Source organism: Pelmatolapia mariae, linkage group LG20 (genome assembly GCF_036321145.2).
Source record: "Pelmatolapia mariae isolate MD_Pm_ZW linkage group LG20, Pm_UMD_F_2, whole genome shotgun sequence".
NCBI classification, from domain to species: domain Eukaryota; kingdom Metazoa; phylum Chordata; class Actinopteri; order Cichliformes; family Cichlidae; genus Pelmatolapia; species Pelmatolapia mariae.
The window spans coordinates 8142584-8163300 of record NC_086244.1 but is presented as its reverse complement, the minus strand read 5'-3'; the positions used below and the strand labels follow the sequence as shown (position 1 = coordinate 8163300).

General features: G+C 39.7%; 1 protein-coding gene across 2 annotated transcripts in view; it reads left to right on the top strand.

Moving 5' to 3' along the window:
* The window catches only part of plekhg5b (pleckstrin homology domain containing, family G (with RhoGef domain) member 5b), a 78940-nt gene that overhangs the window by 16304 nt on the left and 41919 nt on the right, over positions 1-20717 (top strand). For both annotated transcript variants that reach the window (XM_063464383.1, XM_063464382.1), the window contains exon 2: positions 9339-9415. In XM_063464383.1, the coding sequence (XP_063320453.1) occupies positions 9339-9415 (77 nt within the window). The remainder of the gene's footprint in view (positions 1-9338; positions 9416-20717) is intronic.

Below are 20717 nucleotides of genomic sequence, written 5' to 3'. Positions count from 1 at the left end.
CACTCTTTGGTCTGTTTGCACCATCAAAAGGAGCTAAATTCAAAACTTTCATGAACTTTTTCCCCACACCAGATATCTCCATCGATGGATGATTGTATTACACTTTAGCCTCAAAGCTTTAAAACCTTATTTCTGGCAAAGTCACAAAACCTTTCAAATGTTTGATTGCAGTTTTTTTGTTACAATAACTATTGAATTTAAAGTTTCCCTTCACTTGTAAATGAGCTTCAAAATTACTGACCAGTGGTGTTACCAAGATGGTTTCTGACTGGCTTCTGGAAAGACTTTGACTTTAGTGCTGAGGGGGAATCTAGAGCTAGTCATGAACCCAGTTACACAATCACAGTATATATTATGTAACACATCTGATCATGTGGTAATTTATCAGCTACAATTGTGGGCAAAAATTGGATAATGAAAGCTATTTTGGCCTTTTTGTAACATAAGCAGTGTTCTGAACAAATTAGGAGTAGTTTTTGTTATTTTTATGACAGACTTTTTAAAAATTTTCTTAAGTGAGTCATAATTGAGGCTTCTAAAATCATTGGTTTATCCCAACATGCACTTCTCATACACTGTGCTAAGTGCACACTGGCATTCCGCAGGTCATACTCAGACACGAGTTCCAGTAACAGCAGAACATGCCTGTGTTTTGCTGAAAGTTAAGCACCAATAAAGTCCATAAAAAGAAAAGCCTGACACAAAAAGGTCACAATAATAATATCTTGTACTTTATGGATCTTGTACCAATTACTGTACTTTCTGACATAAATGCCCCCAAAAATTTAAGCTATGCAGTAATCCCCTCATGATGCCTCTTAAAAATTGTGACAGGGTTGTGAGTTCTCTACTTTAATGCAAAAGTCACCTAGACCTTTGGATACGCATGGAGAGGCTGGAGAACGGTGCTTTTGTTCATTGCTATTAAATAACTGTGAAATGACTCAGCACAGTTAATCAGATATTTGTATTTTTCCACATCTTGTAAATTGAAAACTGTTGATTGCTTCATCCACTCTTCTATGGAACAGTTTACACTTGCTGTCCTGCGGTTTTCAGTTTTATGCATGGCGACCTCGGGTTTGCTCAGATGCGGTGGAGGAGGGAGAACGACGGAGGGAAAGGGTGGGAGAGTGTGCGATGCACATGTGTGGGCTTTTACCGCCACTGGGGTAAAACAACATTAAGAAGAAAGCCTGTGTTCTGCCCCCAGTGCCACTGGAGCCTCAGCATTGGAAACAGCTGCAACCTGCTCGTGATTTAAGGGATGCTTACCAGACCCAAACCCAATCCACCTGTAGAGGAACAGGAAAAGAGTTGGGCTTTAGTAATAATGGAGGGGGTCGTTATTTACGGACCACAAGCCCCTGGGAGTGAGAATGAGTGTTTGAAATAAAAGGTAGTGTGGACATTAAGCAATTATTTCTAAAAAAGAATGTTTGTATTCTCTTTCTCTTTTTTTTTTTTTTCTCTCTTTTTTTTTTTTTTTTAAAGTGATTTCCTGTCTGGTAGCCTTTAAAAATAGCTTAATCTTCTGTCTGGGAGCTGAATGAGAGGATTGGACCAATCCCAGTCTCTCCTGCCATGTGGATTCTCACTCGGTTGTATCCTATTGTCATACTGCCGACCTCTTAGGTAGACTTTTGTAAACCATTATGTGTCTTTCTGTGAGTCTACATATTTGCAGACTTCTCGAACAGTCTCATCACAAGGAAACTTGTGATGCTCTAATATTATATCTATAAGTGATGGCATCTGGTTACTTTGCTGCTGCTCTGCCTTTGCAGAGTTTTAATGTTTAAATAGGATTTACCAATCTGTTCTCACTCCCAGAGGTAAAATACCGATGCCGCCAGAAGGTGCTGGTGTCCACGAGCTTACCAGTTTTGTTTTTTGTGACTGTGCACCTGTCCACTAAGAATGTTCATTACAGTGCAGCAACAACTATGCACGCGCCCCAGACAGCAGACTTTAGAAGTAGAAGCATAAGAAGTATAACAGGAATGACTCCTCAGCTGTAGTGTCTCCAGCTGTCTGTGTCTGCAGCAGAAGTATAATCAAGGCCTCAGGAGGCAGGAGGGGTGGAAGTGGACTCAAACACCACTGTCGACCAGGAGTCTGTGGTGCGTGGGAGCTTTACGTTTTCCTGCTGTTCACCTTTGCTTACTTACTTTGGTTAGGTTTGAAGTTAAAATTGTAAATTGGGTTTAGTTATGTCCCTTCATTAATGCTGTTGCATTGAAAAAATATTTTTGATGGTACTCGGTGCATTTAAAAAGCAACACTTAGAAGTCCTGAGCAAGAAACCATGAGGGTTGGAAGATCTGTTTCACTATGGCTTTGATCAATAGTGAAACAGATCTCCTAACACCTAAGCCGAGGACACTCTGCGGTCTCCTCTGAGGTGACATTGACAGAACAGCCGTGTATGACCTAGGATGAGAACAGGCTGGATTTACATAATATTCATCTTAGCAGTAGTTTGCTAAAATGCATAGCCACTTGACAGGCAGAATGCTATTAATAGACCCAAAATATAAAGTCCTAAAAAGGCAACTGTTAAACACTGTTTGTACTGATTGTATGTCCCATGTGGAGCCCTCATTAATGCACCCATTCAAGCACTACAGCTGTGACTTCCATTAAGTCTATGAGGGTTTAGTGATTAGGCCCAAGGTGGGAGATTGAGAGACTGATACCAGCGTTTCTGTTTTCTCCAACCTGATAAATCAGACTTGCAACTGGTCCTGACCGAGAAACAGACCAGCACATAACTCCCTGCAAAACTTCTGTTTGTTGTCTTAATCCTTTTTTTTAAGGACTGCAGGGAGGTTTTGCTTTACTTGGACAGAGCCAGATTAGCTGGCCCCCTGATTCCAAACTTTATGGTAATGAAAGCTATCTGCCTCCTGGTTCCAGCTCCGTAAGTTTTATTTGGCCATACAGATGAGAGTGATATTGCTCTTATCATTTAGTGCTCCATCAATAAACTATGTGGTCAAGCAATCACCAAAATAACTAATATGCACTATAGCAGTAATAAAGCAACACTATTGCACTTTTTAAACCCTTCCTTTCCTTAATTTACTTCATATCTACACTTAATTTGGGAGATGGATGGAATTTATGCTAATAGGCATTAACTATTAACGACTCATCTCCATAGCCCTGGCTTCAATCACCCAACTTTTCTGTCTGCTGCGCCACGGGTGCTGATATGTCCGTCTCTATGCCAGCTTTCCCTGCCCGTATGGCATCCACCTGTCTGCCATCTGTGTTTGTCTCCCAGGAGTGCTTTCATAGCTATCTCCTGGCAGAGAGGTGTGTGTTGCGTTACACGAGGGGGTGTGGAAGTAGAGGAGGCCGTTAAAGTCTCTCAAAAACAATATGTGAAGACGAAGAGAGGAGCCAAAGTCTGTGCAAATGCAAACATAAGCTCACCCTTTCTCCATGTACCATGATGCGACCGCACCAAACAGAAGGCAGCATTCTTGAGATTCCTCGTGAAATTGTGCCGAAGGCTTACGGTTAAACGTTCGTTCAGCTCAGTCTCTGCCCACCTCATGGTGAAGAAGAGACTAGTGAACAGAGTGAGGCGTGATCAAGTGGTGGTTGAACTTGCTGAGAGTTTCATCTCAGACCAAATCTTTGTCCTGCAACTGAGGTGTGCTGGGGTCACTGACCATTTGTAAAAAACCCTCCTCCCCAAGCAGCCTTGGTCCTCTCATAACTTGTTTGGGACAGTAGCCTGTCAGGCTTTGGATTTCTCTGTTTAATCTAATACACTTGGAAGTTGATATGCATTTTTGTTTGCGAATAAAAGACAAAACACAAGTGCCAAAGCAATGAATGGATTAAATGGCGTGTTTATAATCTGCTAATATTAACAGTCAGCCTAAGCAGTTTACAGTCTGTAGTAGGGTTTGCGTTTCCGCTATAGCCAAAAAGTGCATGTGGACATTACAGCAATATCTTTTTATTTTATTTCAAATTGTTTATTATTGCATTTGTTTCATTTGTTTTATTTCATTGCATTTCACTTTGTTTTACCAGGTTGTCACTCAAGTTCTTTGAATTGCACTACCCTGCATTCATTAAAGTGCGACATATCTAATGTTTAACTGACTGATTGGGGCAGCTAAAGGTTATAATGAATATAGTCAGTGTTTACAACTGGCAGATCCACTGTGTAGTATCTCCCTGCAGTGTATTAGCCAGTTTAATGTTAGACTATCCTGCAGGTCTTTAGTGGATTTGGACAATGCCTACATACCCATCTGCACCCATACCTTTAACCATTCTAACAATTCTAAAATTCAGCTCTTAAGTTTCATCATAACTGCGTATTTTCTCATGCACTGTGGAGAAAAAAAAGTATCAAGAAGGTAAGCTAAGCAGCCAGACATGGTTTAGTTTGAATGATCTTATGCATTTCCATCTATACTCGCATCACCAGAGGCTAACGAGCTCTGCAGTGCAAAACAAGAACAGCACTGCTGCTAGATCAATTTCTGTGTGTGAGTCAGAGGTATACCAGATGGCAGAGTGACAGCCTGTGGCAGTGCAGTTGTGTAGGCTCCCATTGTGCTAATGGTAATATGGTAATGTGTTTTGCAAAAAATAAATAGATAAATATTAGCTGATATACTGGGTCAACCTAGAGATTCATACACAGTAAACACCTAGTGTGCTCTTTTTTTCTTTTCTTTTCTTTTTTTTTTAACCCTAACCAGCGAACCAGTGAAAAGGCTGCAACCAATGATTATACTTACCTTCAGTTAATCTTGTCTCCTTTATAAATAAAAGTGTGGAAATTATAAATTCTCAGACTTTATTCATTTTGCTATTATTGGTCTGAACAGCAGTCCAGAATTATAAGGTGTTCAATATACGATGGTACAGAAAGACTGACATTTGCTTTGGCTTGTAGCAAGCGTCTACATTTGGTGGAGAAGTGAAGAGACTGTTGAAGTGCTGGAACATCATATTCATAGATGCATCATTCTCATCACAGAATAAGGACAGGCAGACTAGTGTGCATGATTAAATCTGGCCTGGGCTGCTTTGGGCTTATTTATGGGGCTAGTTTGGATACCTAATGTTTCTTTGCCTCGGGCATTGTCTCTCTGCGGTGAGCAGGCCGGCTGAGAGCTGTGTGGATGGGATGCACCCCTGTCTCTTTAGTGTGCGAGCTCATTGTCTGCTGTCACGTGTGTGCGTGTATGGTGTGTGCTCGTGTTTGCTTTTGGCTTAATCAGCAGTGCTGAGTTCAGAAATTCCAGTTCATCAGAGAGAGAAAGAGGGAGAGTCAGCAAGATATGAGCAAGTAGGAGAGAAGATGGAGGTTTGGCACATTATGGTGTGATTATACGATAAAAGGAAGGATGGTCATGAGGAAGAGGGCTAAGGAGAGGAGAGCTTAGCACAGAAATGAATTTGATGTTGTGGGTCAAAATCAAGGCGAGGGAAAGCTATCCATAAAGCTGCATTCATGTGTTGTGTTCCTTTTGTTGTGGCAGTGTTACTGTTGGCCAGTTGCATTGTGTAAAATCAAGAAACGTACCTTTCATCGCAGCTTTGCTAACATTTCTGCACATTTCTTTATTACTGTTCTGTGCTGTGATTATCTTTAGGTAGAATGCAGTAATAAATTACACTGTTGCCAATAAGATGATTTCTAGATGGTTTTGTATGTTGAATTCAAATCTGAAAGTAGATTTGAACCCAACATTTCAAATTTGGATAAAATCTGTGTCAACAGGATTTATGCAATGATTAGAATCCAGTTCTAGAACAGTTCTAGTTCTAGTTATCCTAGTTTCTTTTCCTCCTTAACTTTTCTCAGGTCCTGTGTCGGCTCTTTGTGGAATTCTTTCCTTTGTTTCTTTTGACATGATTTACAGTTAGAGTTCATCTGCTATAGTTTTTTAGGCCTGCTACTTCGTCTTTTCTCCTCCACTTGTCTAATTTCCTTCATTTCTAAGGACAGGCTGCATGACATGGTAAGATCTGGCAGGGTTTTTTTTGGCTAGTAGCTCTTTGGAAATAACCTTGTTGGTGCTAAAATGCTATTTTATATCTGACAAACTGCTTTATCTTTGGCATTTTTAATTGATTCAGCTAAATAAATGGGAACAAATGATACTTTTGCCACGTGCTGTACAATACAAGAATGTCTGGCTCCTTGTAAGCAAAATGTAAAGAAATTGTAATTCTTTTCATTTATCTCTGCATGTAAACAAGCTTAATATAATTCGGTGTGTTACCACTCGTGTATATACTTGAATTTTTCTTCATGCTAGGAAGGGGAGACTTCCCTGTGTCTCTCTCCTTCTTTTCTTTCCTCCTGTGAGGTGCACGTATGCAGCACCACTGCACAATTAGTTAGCGTTATACATAGCGCTAGATAAGTCACGAGTATTAAATTGTTTCACTACACCGACCAACTTTATGTCTAGAAACTGAGTGAAGCCCTCACTGTCTAGCTGCTTTCACATATGTACATGGGAAAACTCAAATAGCCGTCTTTAATCTGGCAGCACACACGTACAAGGTGTGTATCATGCTCGCTATACCATGGTAGAGTAGCCCGGGTTATTGTCGTGGTGCCTACAAAGTGAATGTGTGTCCCGTGTCCTTTGCCTAAACCAAATGTGTATCCAAAAGTGAGAATGTGACTCATGCAGATAGTTTGTTTTATGATAAATGTGATGAAAGATTACTTTTGGACAGTACACCAGCACACCTGATTTGCCTGGCTGTAGTTCATGTGTGAAAATGGTTTCAGTATGCTTATGGATGCTGAGCACAAAAAAAAATACAGTGGCCTTATGTTTTTTTTTGGATCTTTCTCACTGGTGGAGCTGGAAAATGTGGCCAAAAGACCACTTTTACAACTGGCACGATTAAACCATGAAGAATACATTTACAGGCTGCAAAAAGATCTTGAGTATGACGTTAAACCCTATGCAGAGGAAATGTTGGGTATAGACCCTTTCCCTTAAGTTGTGGTTGGACAACCAAGTTTATTTTTATTTATTTATTTATTTTTTTAAACCATAACCAGTGTCCAAATGTTTAGATCCACTTTGGATTTTGTGTGTTTGCTGTTTCACCTCCCTGCAATGACATCTGAGATCACACCGATAAGCCAAGTAACATTTGTTTTGTGGACGACTGTAAACTCTCGCTGTGGTAAAGACTGCTCTTCCTCTTTGGGAAACTCTCCATAAAAGCTGAGGCTCCCTCTGTAGCCTGCTGCTTGTAAACCCCGAGGGAAACATTAGCCTGAGGCCCGCTGGCAGAGGCCACTGTCAGAGCTGAGAGCGCGTCTCGGCCTGCTCCCAGCACCTCACACAGGAGAGACCCATTTTCTTCTTTTTTCCCGGAAGGTGGTGGAAGCTTTACAAAACAGGCTAGGCCTCTGCTCTATCACTTTAAATGGCTGTAAGGGTAGTGAAGGTGTTTGGGACACTCTTTCAACATCTAAACTGTTGTTTAGATTAGTCGTTTACTGTTGTTTACCGTCTAAACAAGTAATTTCAACAGTTTAGGTGTACTGGCATAATTTCTTACACACATTTGGTGTCCCCAGAAGGCCAATCTTCATGTCTCATTACTGACATCCTGACTTTGTTTAGGGTTAAAATGGATGATTTTAGCTTTAGAGCATCTCAGCAGTGTAGAATAGAATAGAACAGTAGAATATTGTGAATTCTTTGTACATATTTGTGTCAGATCTACATTACAGTATGTCCTTGTTGCTCACTTTTTTAACTCTTTGCTCCTTAAAGATGACATTTGAGGACCTCCCTTGTACCTTTTAATAACAAGACAGCTTGGTATCTATCACAAATGACCATTAGAATAGGTTTGGGGGTTTTCTAAGGATATCCCTAGTAAGGTGATCGCTTTTGTTCTGGAAGCAGGCCAGAAATATGACAGAAACTGCTGAGTTCATATAAGAGAAACAAGGTTGACCCCTATTAGGCATCCAAGAGGGGAAAAAGTTGAGGCACATTTCTGGTAGGGACGTTTTGTTGCTCTGCTAAAAAAATAATCACAAAAACCTATTACAATATATTAAAAACTGTTTTCTGACCAGATACTTATAAAAATTAAGTTTTTCTTATCAGGGCTTTGTGTGCTATGTGTACTGAACATATAAATATGACCTATAGACATGAGCATTTTATCCTGAGGACCTCAGGACCTTGGGACAGTCTCACCAAGCTGCTAACATGACTCTAAACCCTGAGTCCACTATTGAGTAACTTGACTGCACACAGGTTGACCCTTCCCATCACAGCTGGGAAACCTCTGGCTCAGTGGTATGCACCAATTACAATGTTTTTCCGTCTTCCTCACCAGCACCCTTTACCTGTGATTGCAGCTGCAGCCAAGTGGATGACTCAAGGTGACTCGTTTCTGTCTGCGGGCTGTGAGCAGGGCCTCGTTTCTGTGATGACAAATTGGTGTTTTAAATTTGACCTTCAGTTCAGCCACTAAGTGACTTCATTTCCTAGCACCAGTCCTCCTCTGTTTAATGTTATTTTATTGGTGCGAAAATAGCAACTAGATTATTAGTGAAAGTTTTACTAAAAAGTCCTGTCATGCATGGAAACTGCAGATCCTTTGGAGCGAGGCTCCTTCTGTTTTACCCTCCTGGCTTTTACTTTCTCCTTTCTTCACATGTATTCTCTGTTTTTCTCATTAAACGGTCAGATAAATATTGGTGTGCTCAGGGACTCTGTTATGATATTTTTATCGTGTGTGTACATGTAGGAGATGTAGATGTAAACACTGCCTTTTATCGTGCCCCCTGGTGTAGCGATAGCCAGCTAGTAAGTAGATTTTAGAAGTTTATTTGACAACAGTGATTTGTTATTGTGCAGCAGAGTGCTGCGAGCTTGCCCATGATGAGTGCACTTTTGTACAAAACCCAGATTGGGGCTTCCTCTCATTTGCTCCATTTTCTTCCTGTCTGTTCCTGTCATTTCTCTCTGATCTCCTCCCAAAAACACACCCCACCCTCTTCCCTCTGTTTACCTTCCCTTCATGAAATCTCTATAGCCGAAGTACTTTTTCTTTTTTCTTTCATCCATTTTTTTTTTTTATTACGTGGCTTCTAGGTCTCTATTACTGTGTGTTTCTTGTGCTCGTAGTCGCTCCATCCTTATGTAAACACAGGCAGCGACTTTTAGTCTTGCTGTCTGCAGTACGTTTTTAAAACTTTACCAAGAAAGGTGTGTTAATGGACGTGCCGCTGGCTGGGTGGCTGGTTTGGTGTTTTTAGTGACACAGAGGGAAGTCAAATTGACCCGTGTGTTCTGTTTCAGATGAGAAGCCCGTCCAGGAGGACGATGGGGTGGTGTGCCAACATCCCGAGTGTCCTGAGCGGCGGAGGGCCTCTAAGGTAAGATCCTTAAGGCTTGAAAGTCTGTGCATGGACACATTTCACTTGCAGTGAGATGGTATAAAAATGATTATTGGTCTAAATCCGGTAACTAACTGGGGCAAGGACAGGCTGCAGGGAATGCAGTTTTTATACCCATACTGCAGCTCCTCCTGGTAATGTCTATGTGTGAATGCAAAGGATCATATTATTTATTCCTTACATTAATTGGACTTTAGCATTGTCTAGTACAAAGTCCATACGAGCTCTGAACTGGCCACCAGTTAGTTTTAAGCAGCAAAATGATAATAACACAATTAAAATTATTTCAAGCAATTCAAGCGTAAAAATCATGGTTTCCAGCGTGATGGAAGAAAAGATCCACACTAGTGCCACATCTTCCAACAGCCACACGTTAAGCCGAATCAGAAGCAGTGATGGAAAATCATGTCCACAGACGCAAAAATTAATCAGGTTACTATGAGACTATATTGAGGTGTTTTGATTTAGCTAACAGTAGCCATCACAATTTGTTTGTAACGTTAGGTGTTTACAATATTTTCATGAAGTCTAACTAGCTTACTATAATTTATTACCTTCAGGATTATGCATCCATGTCACCTGGTTTTACACCCGTGTACATTTGTGAGTAAATTTAAAGTCATCAGCAGGTTGATGTTATATATAATATGCTTATTAAATTTTTGTCTTGGAGTTTAATGAGAAAAACCAAAATGATGAAAGATACCAAAATGCCATATACCTGCATTATGTCTAATGTCCAGCAGGGGGCGAGTACTCTGGTTCCAAAAAGAAATAGTCGTGTGTTAAGCTACATAAAATCAGCCCTTGTTTCCCTAACTCTATGACCTCAGTAAACACTAATAAAGTTACTGGTTTCTTATCCTACTGCGTTCAACACAATTCTCATTTTAAAATGTATGGTCCTATTAGAGTCAAAAAGGCCCATAAAGGAGGGAATGGTTTTGCGCAGATTTACCTTGTAATGAACGCTATGGCCACATTTCTGCAGGTATTTTGCTGAACATAGCTATTTAAAAGCTTTTTGAAAAATCCATATCTGGGTTTATATCTGCACAAAGAAAACAGAGACTTTGTATCGGAACGTCAAAGGATTGTATGTTTATCTCTTCTTTTGACATCAAACTGTGCATCGTGTTAGCGTTTGTGGGCTTTTGATTGGCCAATATTTCTTCACGGTTATATTGCCACCTGTTGCTTTGGCATGCTCTTGACAGCCCTTGAGGTCATATTTCGAGATATCATGTGTACCAAGATATTTTTCAAAATGAACTGGGAAACTAAAATATTTTTTTAAATACCTGCGTACATGTAGCTGTAGCCTGGCATATCGCTATCCTATGAATGTGGAGCAAGATGGCGACAATTGACTCTTTATTTACTGTATGGATTGTGCATGAAATGGAGTTGATGACTGAGCCTTACAGGTGCTGGCAGGTGTACAGAGCAAAGGCAGCCATCCACTTGTGTTGATGTAGTTCTATAATCGACAGCTGGACAGGAGTGGTGTCAGGTCTTGACTTAATCTTTTGGGACTAAAACCAAACTTAGTTCCATGCTACACTCACAGTAAAGGAAGTACTTGGGGCAGATGGATGAATCACTGACTTGGACATAGAGACCGCTGTTTGCATTCCACTTCCTTCTGACAGTCAGATGGGTTTCTTTAAACCATAATGATAATGGTTGTTTTTTTTTTTTTTGTTTTTTTTTCTAACCTTAACCAAGAAGCTATTATTTTAACCATGATGACGAAGGTCCTCTAACATTAACAAACCGGTAATTTTAACCACCACACGTTTCCCCATCTTTAACAAGTACTTATTTTAACTCAGACCATGAACATTCCTCAACCTGAAACAAATCTTTTTTGCGCCTAACCTTAGCCAAAGTTAACCTGGTGTGATTTTAATACAGATGTCAGAGAAGTAAAAGCTTTTGTGTGACATTCTGAGTGAAGCTACACAGGATGTAATTTGTAAGACATGTCCAATGTCTTAAACTGGAAATTAAAAAACTTGTAATGAAAAGGCACAAACCCTGACTAACTCCTCTTGGTCTCCCTGAGTTTGAATTTAATTAGATTTAGCCTGACAAAATGTTGTTGTGGTACAGTACTGTGAAAGGCAAAGCAGAGTGGGAAATCTGCTTTTCTTCTTCTTTAGGTGTTAAAAGTGGCGTGAGTCTTGGGGCTCTGTGTCTGGCCACCAGACTGTGAAATGAATTATTCCTTTGAAGCCACTGGTTTCTGAAAATGGGAGTCTGGCCAGAAGACCAAGGGAAACCGCCATAGTGTCTGGCTGGTCACTCGCTAACTCTGGTTTGTTTTGGTTTGTCTGCTCTGCCCTGACGTTTCCCTCCTGCCGCTAAAGCTGGGCATTAGACAGATTTCCCATTGAAATGAGATGTTGTCTCCTACTGTCCTCTCTGTGGAAACAATGGAAAAGGAAGATGACACGGAGAAAAGATTTTGAATTCAGGCAGGCCTCTGGAGAGAGAGAGAGAGACGAGTTATATATAGTTTTTCTCCATGGCAACTGAGAATAATGAAGTGGGGGAAAGAACAGAGATGCAAAGTGCTTAACCTGAACTATTCACACTGTCTCTTTCCTTTCTCCCCACATAAGTCTCCAAAATCCACTTTTCCTTAAAGAAAAAAATCACTTCAGACTGTCTGGCCCCTCTTGCATGACAAAGTCTGTCCTGTTTTTAGGATTTGTGTGCCGAGTTGTAAATGAGGCAGGAGGCTTTCTCCTTGGTCAGGGTCAGGCTTGACGTTATTATGTAAGGAGATTATAGAAGGGCTTGTATCCCAGTGCGGACTGGGACAGACGGGAGGAGAACAAGGCTGACGGCAGATACAAGGTGTACAGTCTTTTTAGGTAACACAGAGGCTTTTATTTACATTTTGTTTCAAACAGTTATCACCTTCTTCAGATAGCCAAGCTCCATTAAACATTTAGATGTTACTAAACTTCTTCATATAAACTTAAAAATAATCCAATTATTTGTATATTTTCAAGCGATAGACTAAAAAATCAATCCAACACAAGTGCTCACACTGCAGTTCCTCCGATGCTCATCTCCAAAAACAAATCAAACCTGTAGACTCCCATGTGTAGTTACAGCCTAGAATATATATTTTTGTTTCTATGCTTACTAGCAGCTAATTTCACCCTTTCAAATTACTTTAGGGGGAGATTTTTTTTTAATTTTTTTTTTAATAGCACAGACTGTTAAATGGTTTCCAGTCGCTCTCTGCTTTGTCACTTTAGGTTAACTAATTTGATTTGCAGGACCTTTTGACCATGTTTGTTTGTAGTCTTTGTGACTTTGAGTCCTTTTAATACAGCAGTTAAAAAAATATGGCTTGCTGTGCAGTTAATTGTGCAAACAGACCAATGAAATCTGAAATCACTGAATCTATAATCTGATGGGTTTTTTCTTTTCTTTTCTTTTCTTTTCTTTTTTTTTTTTGAAGATGAATTCAAGTTTTAGTTTTTGTGTTAATTTGGTATTTTGCTTATTAGTGTCTCAGCTGACTGCAGGTTTCACCAATCTTATAAACAGTACATTGCGCAATGACTGAAACTAGCACCACTGAATGAACAATGGGCTGGGAGGTCAGTTCCTTGATCATTAATATGCAAGTTCTCATGACCATTGATCAATCACTACTGATCAAGGACCATTGATCAAAGACCACTGATGAAGATGTGCACATCCTGGACAGGGAGGAACGCTGGTTTGAGCGCGGCGTCAAGGAGGCCATTTATGTGAAAAGGGAAAGACCATCTCTGAATCGAGGAGGGGGGCTAAGGGTACATCTTTCACCATCTTTCAGTAATGCTGTGATTGCACCATTCCCCAACTCTCTGTGAATAGTAATCATGGCCATTGATCAGCGGTCTTTGATCAATGGACCTTGATCAGTAGTGGTGGATCAATGAGAATTTGCATATTAATTATCAACTGACCTCTCAGCCCATTGTTCCTTCACTGGGCTGGTTTCAGTCATTGTGGAATGTACTGTTTATAAGATTGGGGAAACCTGCAGTCAGCTGAGACTGAAGCGATCACTTGGATGAGTGACAAAACATTTTTCCCACTGAAAGCGCTACATCCAGATCAACAGAATCAACCTTTTGGGATTTACTTACCTGGATGATTGAGCATGCATCAAGAGACTTTGCTTTGAGGGGTTTTTGAAGTCTGTTCGTGAATAAAGCAGAGATGAACTGTACAGTCAATAAGTGTACTTGAATTGTATTTCTGTTTTACTGCTAATATGTAATAATTCCACTTTCAAAGTGTAAATCCTTTAGAAAAAATCAAAGAAAAAATGTCAAAAATTTAACTGATATTCGAAACATTGCTCAATTTCTCTCTATGGGTGTATTAACAAGAGTTCATTATATTGAAAGACTTAAATGCGCTTTATGGAAAAAGTGGAAGAAACTACCTGCAAAGTGTACAATATCTACATGTAAAATATCTACAGACTTTATCTTAAGTCAAAAGAAATGCGTTGCATCTGTTTGATTCAATCTTGTACCACAATAAAAACAGGTTTTGTAAATATATAGTACTCTATATACTAGACACATTAAAATTAAGCCTCTAAAAGCCACCTGTCGGCTGCATAATGAGTAGCAAGTGAATGGTTTCAAATGAAAGGCATTCATTGAAAATATTGTTTTAAGTGAGTCACTGGTGTTATTCTTGCACCTCGATCCTACGCTGGCTGTTTCTGCTCTAGTGAGGAGCGGATAACCCAAGATGTCACAATTCCTAACGCTTCTGGTAACTGTATACTTTAACTTAAGAACATTGAGGGTGAGTCATTTTACGTTTTGTGGTTTCCAGATCATGAAAAATCATTTTTTTTGTGTACTGGAAGATGTTGTGATATTATTCATGCTCACAGCTGTTGCTCAATAGTAGAACTTGTATTGTCTGTAACAAGCTTTAAGCAGCAGGGGGCATTTCATGGCTGCCCTGACCTCCAGGTCTGCTGCTGCTTATTCTCCTCCAAAGCTCAGTCTGACTAGCGAGAGCCACATTTCTCAGAAGAATTTGAGCATAAATATATCCCTCGACTTTTACCCACTCCACCCACGAAACCGATTTAGACACATCAAAGAAAGCAGTTTTTACTAAATAAAAAAAAAACACATTAAACTTTTATATTTCACTTTAAGAGTTTTTGAAATGACTCCCAATCATCTCTTTGATATGTCGGCAGCTTGGCAACAAGATACACTGCAGGCACAAATGCATAGAGAGAGAAAGCGAGTCTTGGACTTGTAATGCTCTTTTTCAGCTGTTTTATTCCCAGGCAGGCTTGCCTTTAGTCTCCTCCTGCTATATATCAGCTCCCTGGCGAGGCTGTGTCACTTCTAGTCGCAGCATGACTGGCTGGGACTTGAATGAGTCCACCTGGGCCATAATTTACTGGAATCACACCAGGTTGTCACCCTGTACTTGTGCTGCTGTAGCTCAGCTCTGTCACCATGTTGAAAAGCAGAGCTCCTAAAGGTTTCTAAAAGGATTTTAAATGGCCCAAAACATGTGTTTCCACGGGGTTTTTGCTGGCGTGTTTGGATACTTTTGGTTTCCTTAAGTCAGGGGGATTTGAAATCCGTCTGCAGGTGTCTGAAAGATAATGTTACAGAGTGGGTTCTCGATTGAGGTGGTGGGATACGGTAGTGCGTGCTGGTTAGTGTTCACTGCTAGTCTGAGCTTGCTTGCTGGATTGAGGTACAGACAGAGAGGAGTTTATTATCCCCCTCCTCCTTCGCTTCTATCCCACCGGTCCCCTTTATTTCCCTCCCTCCCTCCTTCAGGATTGACATGACCAGACAAGATGACTCGCGAGGCGTGGGTTGCTTTGCCAACGGGCCCCTCCCAGTCCAAACAGCTGGAGGCACAGGGATAATGTGTAGAAAGTGGAAATTGACAGAAGCACAAAGGATGAGGAAATGTTTAAGTTAGCTGGATCCCCCTCGGTCTCTGTACGTGCATTGTGTGAACTTTCAGCCTCCCTCTGTATCCTTGTGTCTTCAGCTACTCTCTTCCAAATAGTTGCTTTTTAATGTGCTCCAGGTTTGGACAGATCTGCGTAAACAGCATCATTTTTTAAGCAGTTAGGACATGGAATAATTCGCAGCAAGATCGAAACTAAAGTGTGCTTTTATTTATTGTTGAATAGAAGTAGAAGCGAGTTTATATGACTGCTCCCTTGGAGGGCTTCTATAACAGGGAATTTGATCTCAATGGGACTTCTTAGTTAAACCAAATATTAAGAAAAGTGGCAATAGATTTGGTGACAACATCTTGATGTAAAAAGATGTAGGACTCATTTTAAATGCAGTGGAAGAATTCACTCTGTCCTGACTCATGATGATATGGGAACCTTATTGAAATAATTACACGAAACTAACATCAGTGCTGTATTTTACCTTGTTTTTCATTATTTTAGAGAGATTGGAAACTCTCATAGTTGAATTAATTTGTTTCACCTTCTTCTGGAATTGTTAATGCCTCCAGCTGGAGAACTGGCACCAACAGCTTTTTTTCTATTTCTATAAACCTAATATCTGAATAATGTCAATGTAATATCCATTTTCTTTAGTCAGTGTAATGTGTACACAGTTAAAGTTGCTCTGTATTTGGACATGTGGAGTACATCTCATTTAATCACTCATGTTTTCTGGCTGGCTTCCATTTTTATAAAAAAATTTCTCTTTTTCCTCTTTTGTTCCCACTCTTTTATGTTTTATGAGCAATCCTTTGCTTATGTTTAATGGTAATTAATTTTTATTAGTCACAGTCTTATGTGATATACTTAGACAGAATCACCTTATTACTAGCAGCTGACTCATTCAGTCTGTTTTTCCTTTTAGCGGCTATCAGTTCATTTTGTCACGAATGTTTCTTCTTTTATAAGCACAGACACAGTGGATCTTCAGATTTGACCTTGCTTTCTGTTCCACTGAACTGCTCAGTTGAAAAGTCACACTTAACCGACACTGACAGGGACCTGCCGAGGCTGCTAAGTAAACACGTTCATTTGGCTGGATGCCTACTTTCTGTATCTTTGAGGGGGATCTAGGGTGAAGGGTATTAGACGTTATTTCCTGGTAGGAATGGCTTAGGTTCTAGGTGTCATAAGGCCCTTTCAGACATACCCTCCTTTCATTAATCTCAATGTGTCAGCTGTATGAATGAGCAGTCTTGTTCTTGTTGGAAGAGGCACAACTGCAGTCTTGCTATGGGACAGTAATGTTTGCTTTCAGTAAAGGACAAGTCTGAACTTCGTATAGCAACATTACCAAACAGGCACATCCGCCCACATGCATCTTTGTGAGTTGTTTAATTCACTAGAAGACGTGTTGAACAGCAATGTGTATATAATGACATTTTTTTAAAGTATCTTGAAACACTGAAAACAAACACCTAAGGCAAACCAATGAAGAAAGACAAAAAAAGAAAAGCGAGCAAAGTTAATACTCCAAGAGAGTCACTCTTTGTGACATTGATGAAAGAACCAAGCTAAATAAAGCGGGTACTGACAATAACTGTGGCCATAAAGGCAATAAATCTTCTGCTCATAACTTAAAAGGAACCTACGGTATGTCTAGATAACAGGACACCGTCGTATGATTAGTGAAACCAGCAGTATTACATACCCAACATCTGAAAAAGGCAGCATATTTTCTCTAACAACTCACCACTTGCCTAATTGTTCTTGAATCTTTAGCCTGGGAGGATTCACATCTTTTTCTGAAAGGTCATTCAGCATGCATGGACTCTAAAACAGCCGCTCTACATCCATACTATCCACTTCTTCTGCTCATTTTTCTGGTTTCATTGGGTCTTTCAGGAATTTCCAGTTAATGTTAGAAAATGTCCTAATAGGGAAAAATGGCTGTATATATTTATCAGTTTTTTCCTTTGCCTTTCTTCACGTCATGCAGCTTCTTCAAGTATCTTCAAAAGAGAGCTGCTGATGGTGATTTATCTCTGGACACAACATACATTATGTTCATCAATATTCTTCACAGCTTGTATTGTAATTTAGACATTGACATCTTTTTCAAGACTTTAAAGGATGTGACCTCAGCTATATAAACGTTAGGTTCTTGGAAAGTTTACTTTATGAAGTAATGAGAGACCATTGATGGGAATGGTGGTCTAAAACGCTTCGGTTACTCCAGAGTGAATTGAACATTACAGGAGCTGAGGAAATGGTGCCTAATTACATTTCAACATGAAGCTTAGTACTGGAAAACTATGGTCGTAATTAGCTTTTTAGTCTATGCTTTACATTCCGAGATGAATACACTGATGCTGGTCAAAATTACTATACTTCTACTTTTTTACTGCTAAAGCAATTTTCATGTAGTGAACAAACTTATTGTTAATAAAGATTGTGATGTAATTGGTAAAAAACAACTTTTATTAGACGACCTTATTAACTAATGCTATGAACTCACCAAATTCACACAGCTTGGCTAAGCTACAGTTAGGTGACTAACATTATCTAGCTCTCTAACACTAATTAGTAGTAATTGGCTAGCTCGCCAAATTACTTCATCAACTAGTGTGGCCCACTCAAACAGTACTGATTTTTACCAACCATAAATTATGCTGTGCTGCAATGCAAAGGTTTCTTAATCACGATTGCTTACTGAAATACTAGTCGAGGCTTGGCTACGCAGTGTGTAGCTAATGCTGCCTGCTTACATCATTCATGATGTATATTTACATACAATAGTGCCATGCAACAGGGTACTTGTTGATATGTGCGGTTTACTGGGTGTTACTGAGAACTCTAAAAAGCTCAAATTATGGAGGATAATAATTAATGTCATGGTGCAATGGGATGAGTAGTAAGGATAATGTAGCATCTTGTACTTTTGCAGCCTTAAAGGCATCATGTCTAGAAAAAAAAAAACACCTAAATTTTATTGAATTAAATGTCCTGAACTTATTTATCCATCTATTTTATTCCATGTATTCATTCCAGTTTGGATTAGGTGGTCTGGAGCCTATCCCAGCTGTCATAGGCTTAGAGACAGGGACACCCCGGACAGATTGCCTAACCCAGAGAAAGGCGTTAATCTAACCCCATCCATCTCTTTGGAGTGTATGAGTACCTGGAGAGGACCCACGTAGATATGACAAGAACCTAGAATTCCACAAATTGCAAAAATCTGCCCCAATCTCTGGTAGGAAATTCAGTTTTAAGGAACTTGAACTCAGGAATATAGGTATTTATTGCATATACGCTCTATATAACTGGAAAAAAATGGAAACATCTGACAGTTCAAACCAGAGATTTGGTGTGCTATCCAGTAAAGTCTCATTTGTAAGAACTCTCTTGCATTATAACGTTTTGTTTTGATTCACTGTTAATCATCTCTTTGTTAGGATCCTGTTTGTTGTACGATTGACCAGTCTGCTTGAAGTCATTAAACCAAACACAACAATAAGGAAAAAGTGTGGAAAGCTTTAGTGAAATAATAATTTTGTTTAATTCGCAATTTTGGCGCAGCAATTGACTTTTGGATGTGAACACTATTACTTTAAGTAGTCTTGGAAATGATTTTGCTACCTTGAGAAAGAATGAAATCATAATCTGTGTTGCTTCAGAGTAATCTTTTGTGTTACGTTGCACACCACGCTTATCCTGTTAAACACAAAAATATCTTCTGTGTTTTGGGTTATTACTCAAAAGTGATATTCCCATAATTATGTGGACATTTCTCTCCAATGGCGTAACACTGTTGCGTGGATCCCTGCCACGGTGCAAGCTACAACAGCTCCTTCTTCTTCAAACAGACGCACAGCCTTCATCTAAAAGGCAATCAGCAGATCTTTTGCCTGTGTCTACTTTTCCAGCTCTGTGAAACATTTCGTTCCAGAGAAAGACTGATGCTGTCTTTATCGTCAGACCCTTGTCACCTACCACTATTGAAGATTAGCAGTGAAATATCCGGTATGAATGTAGCTAATTCCAGAGAAATGGAAGAGCACAGTCACAACTGTTGCATAGTCTTCTTTACTTGGAACTAGGGCTGGGTATCGTCACTGATTTCTTGAATCAATTCGATTCCGATTCACAAGGTCCCGAATCGATTCGGTCCACGATTCGATTTGAATCGGGGAAATTTTGCCTCAGACAGTCAGAAATATTATAATTCTGATCACTTATCAGTACATATCTATATATCTATAAAGAAAGCTGACACTTGTGAGACTTTATCAAAGGTGTAAGCATCACAGTAGATTCCTTTGTGTCAAAGTAACTGAGGATAAAACACAGAAAAACATGAAGGCGGTTTTCCTGGTCTGGGTTTTTATAGCAGATGACCTTAAAAATATTGTGCAGTCAAAAACGAAGTGAAGCAGAGCAAAGTTACAGAGGTTTGATTAGAAACACAGCTAAGCATTTTCCAATTTTGCATAATTTTAAAAAGTTTAAATTTGTTCAGTATTGAACAGCAGAAATGAGGCTTTCTTGTCGGAAGTAAGTAAAAAGCAAAAACAAAAAACAAAACAGCGGCCAACACCGTAGACTGGTGGGTAATAAGTAGGGGTGGGTTCTGATTATCGATTTAGAGAGAGAGAAAGCTGAAGTGTGATTTTTATTGTGGTGGAAGCAAAACAGTAAGAGGAAATTCGTGACGATGTTTATGTGAAGCCGACGCTTCAAAAATCAGTGAGCTGTCGGCTTTCAGCCCCGACGGCGTGTCCGCGTACGTGCGGTCGGGTGAGAAAGGCGACATCTCACTGATTCGGATGAGTTGGGTCTGCGTTTTGTGTTTACGTCTTTGTGCAGAATCCATGTACCTGCTCTCATTTACGGTTTTAGCTGTTTGGTGGTTGTAGAAATTCTGGCGTTTCGGGCAAAATCGATTCAGGATTTTAATGAATCGATATCACGTTATCCAAGCCAGAATCGATTTTAATCGATAAATCGATAATCAAAACCCACCCCTATTTGGAACTTGTAAAGTAGTTGTTTGGGTTTTGGGGTTGTTGTTTTTTTACACTTTCACTGGAATTTTTACTTGTTTTGACAAGAAGTAATGAAAGTGCGATTTTGCATTTTTTGAACATGTCCACTAGTGCCGTTTGCATCACTGTTTGTTTAGCATGCTGTTTTTTAGTAATCTGTCTCTTATACTTCATTCATGATGTCAGCATTCAAAATAAATGGCAAATCATGTTTGGTTTGTGTCAGTCTGTGTTCCTACCCTCACCTTTGGTTACT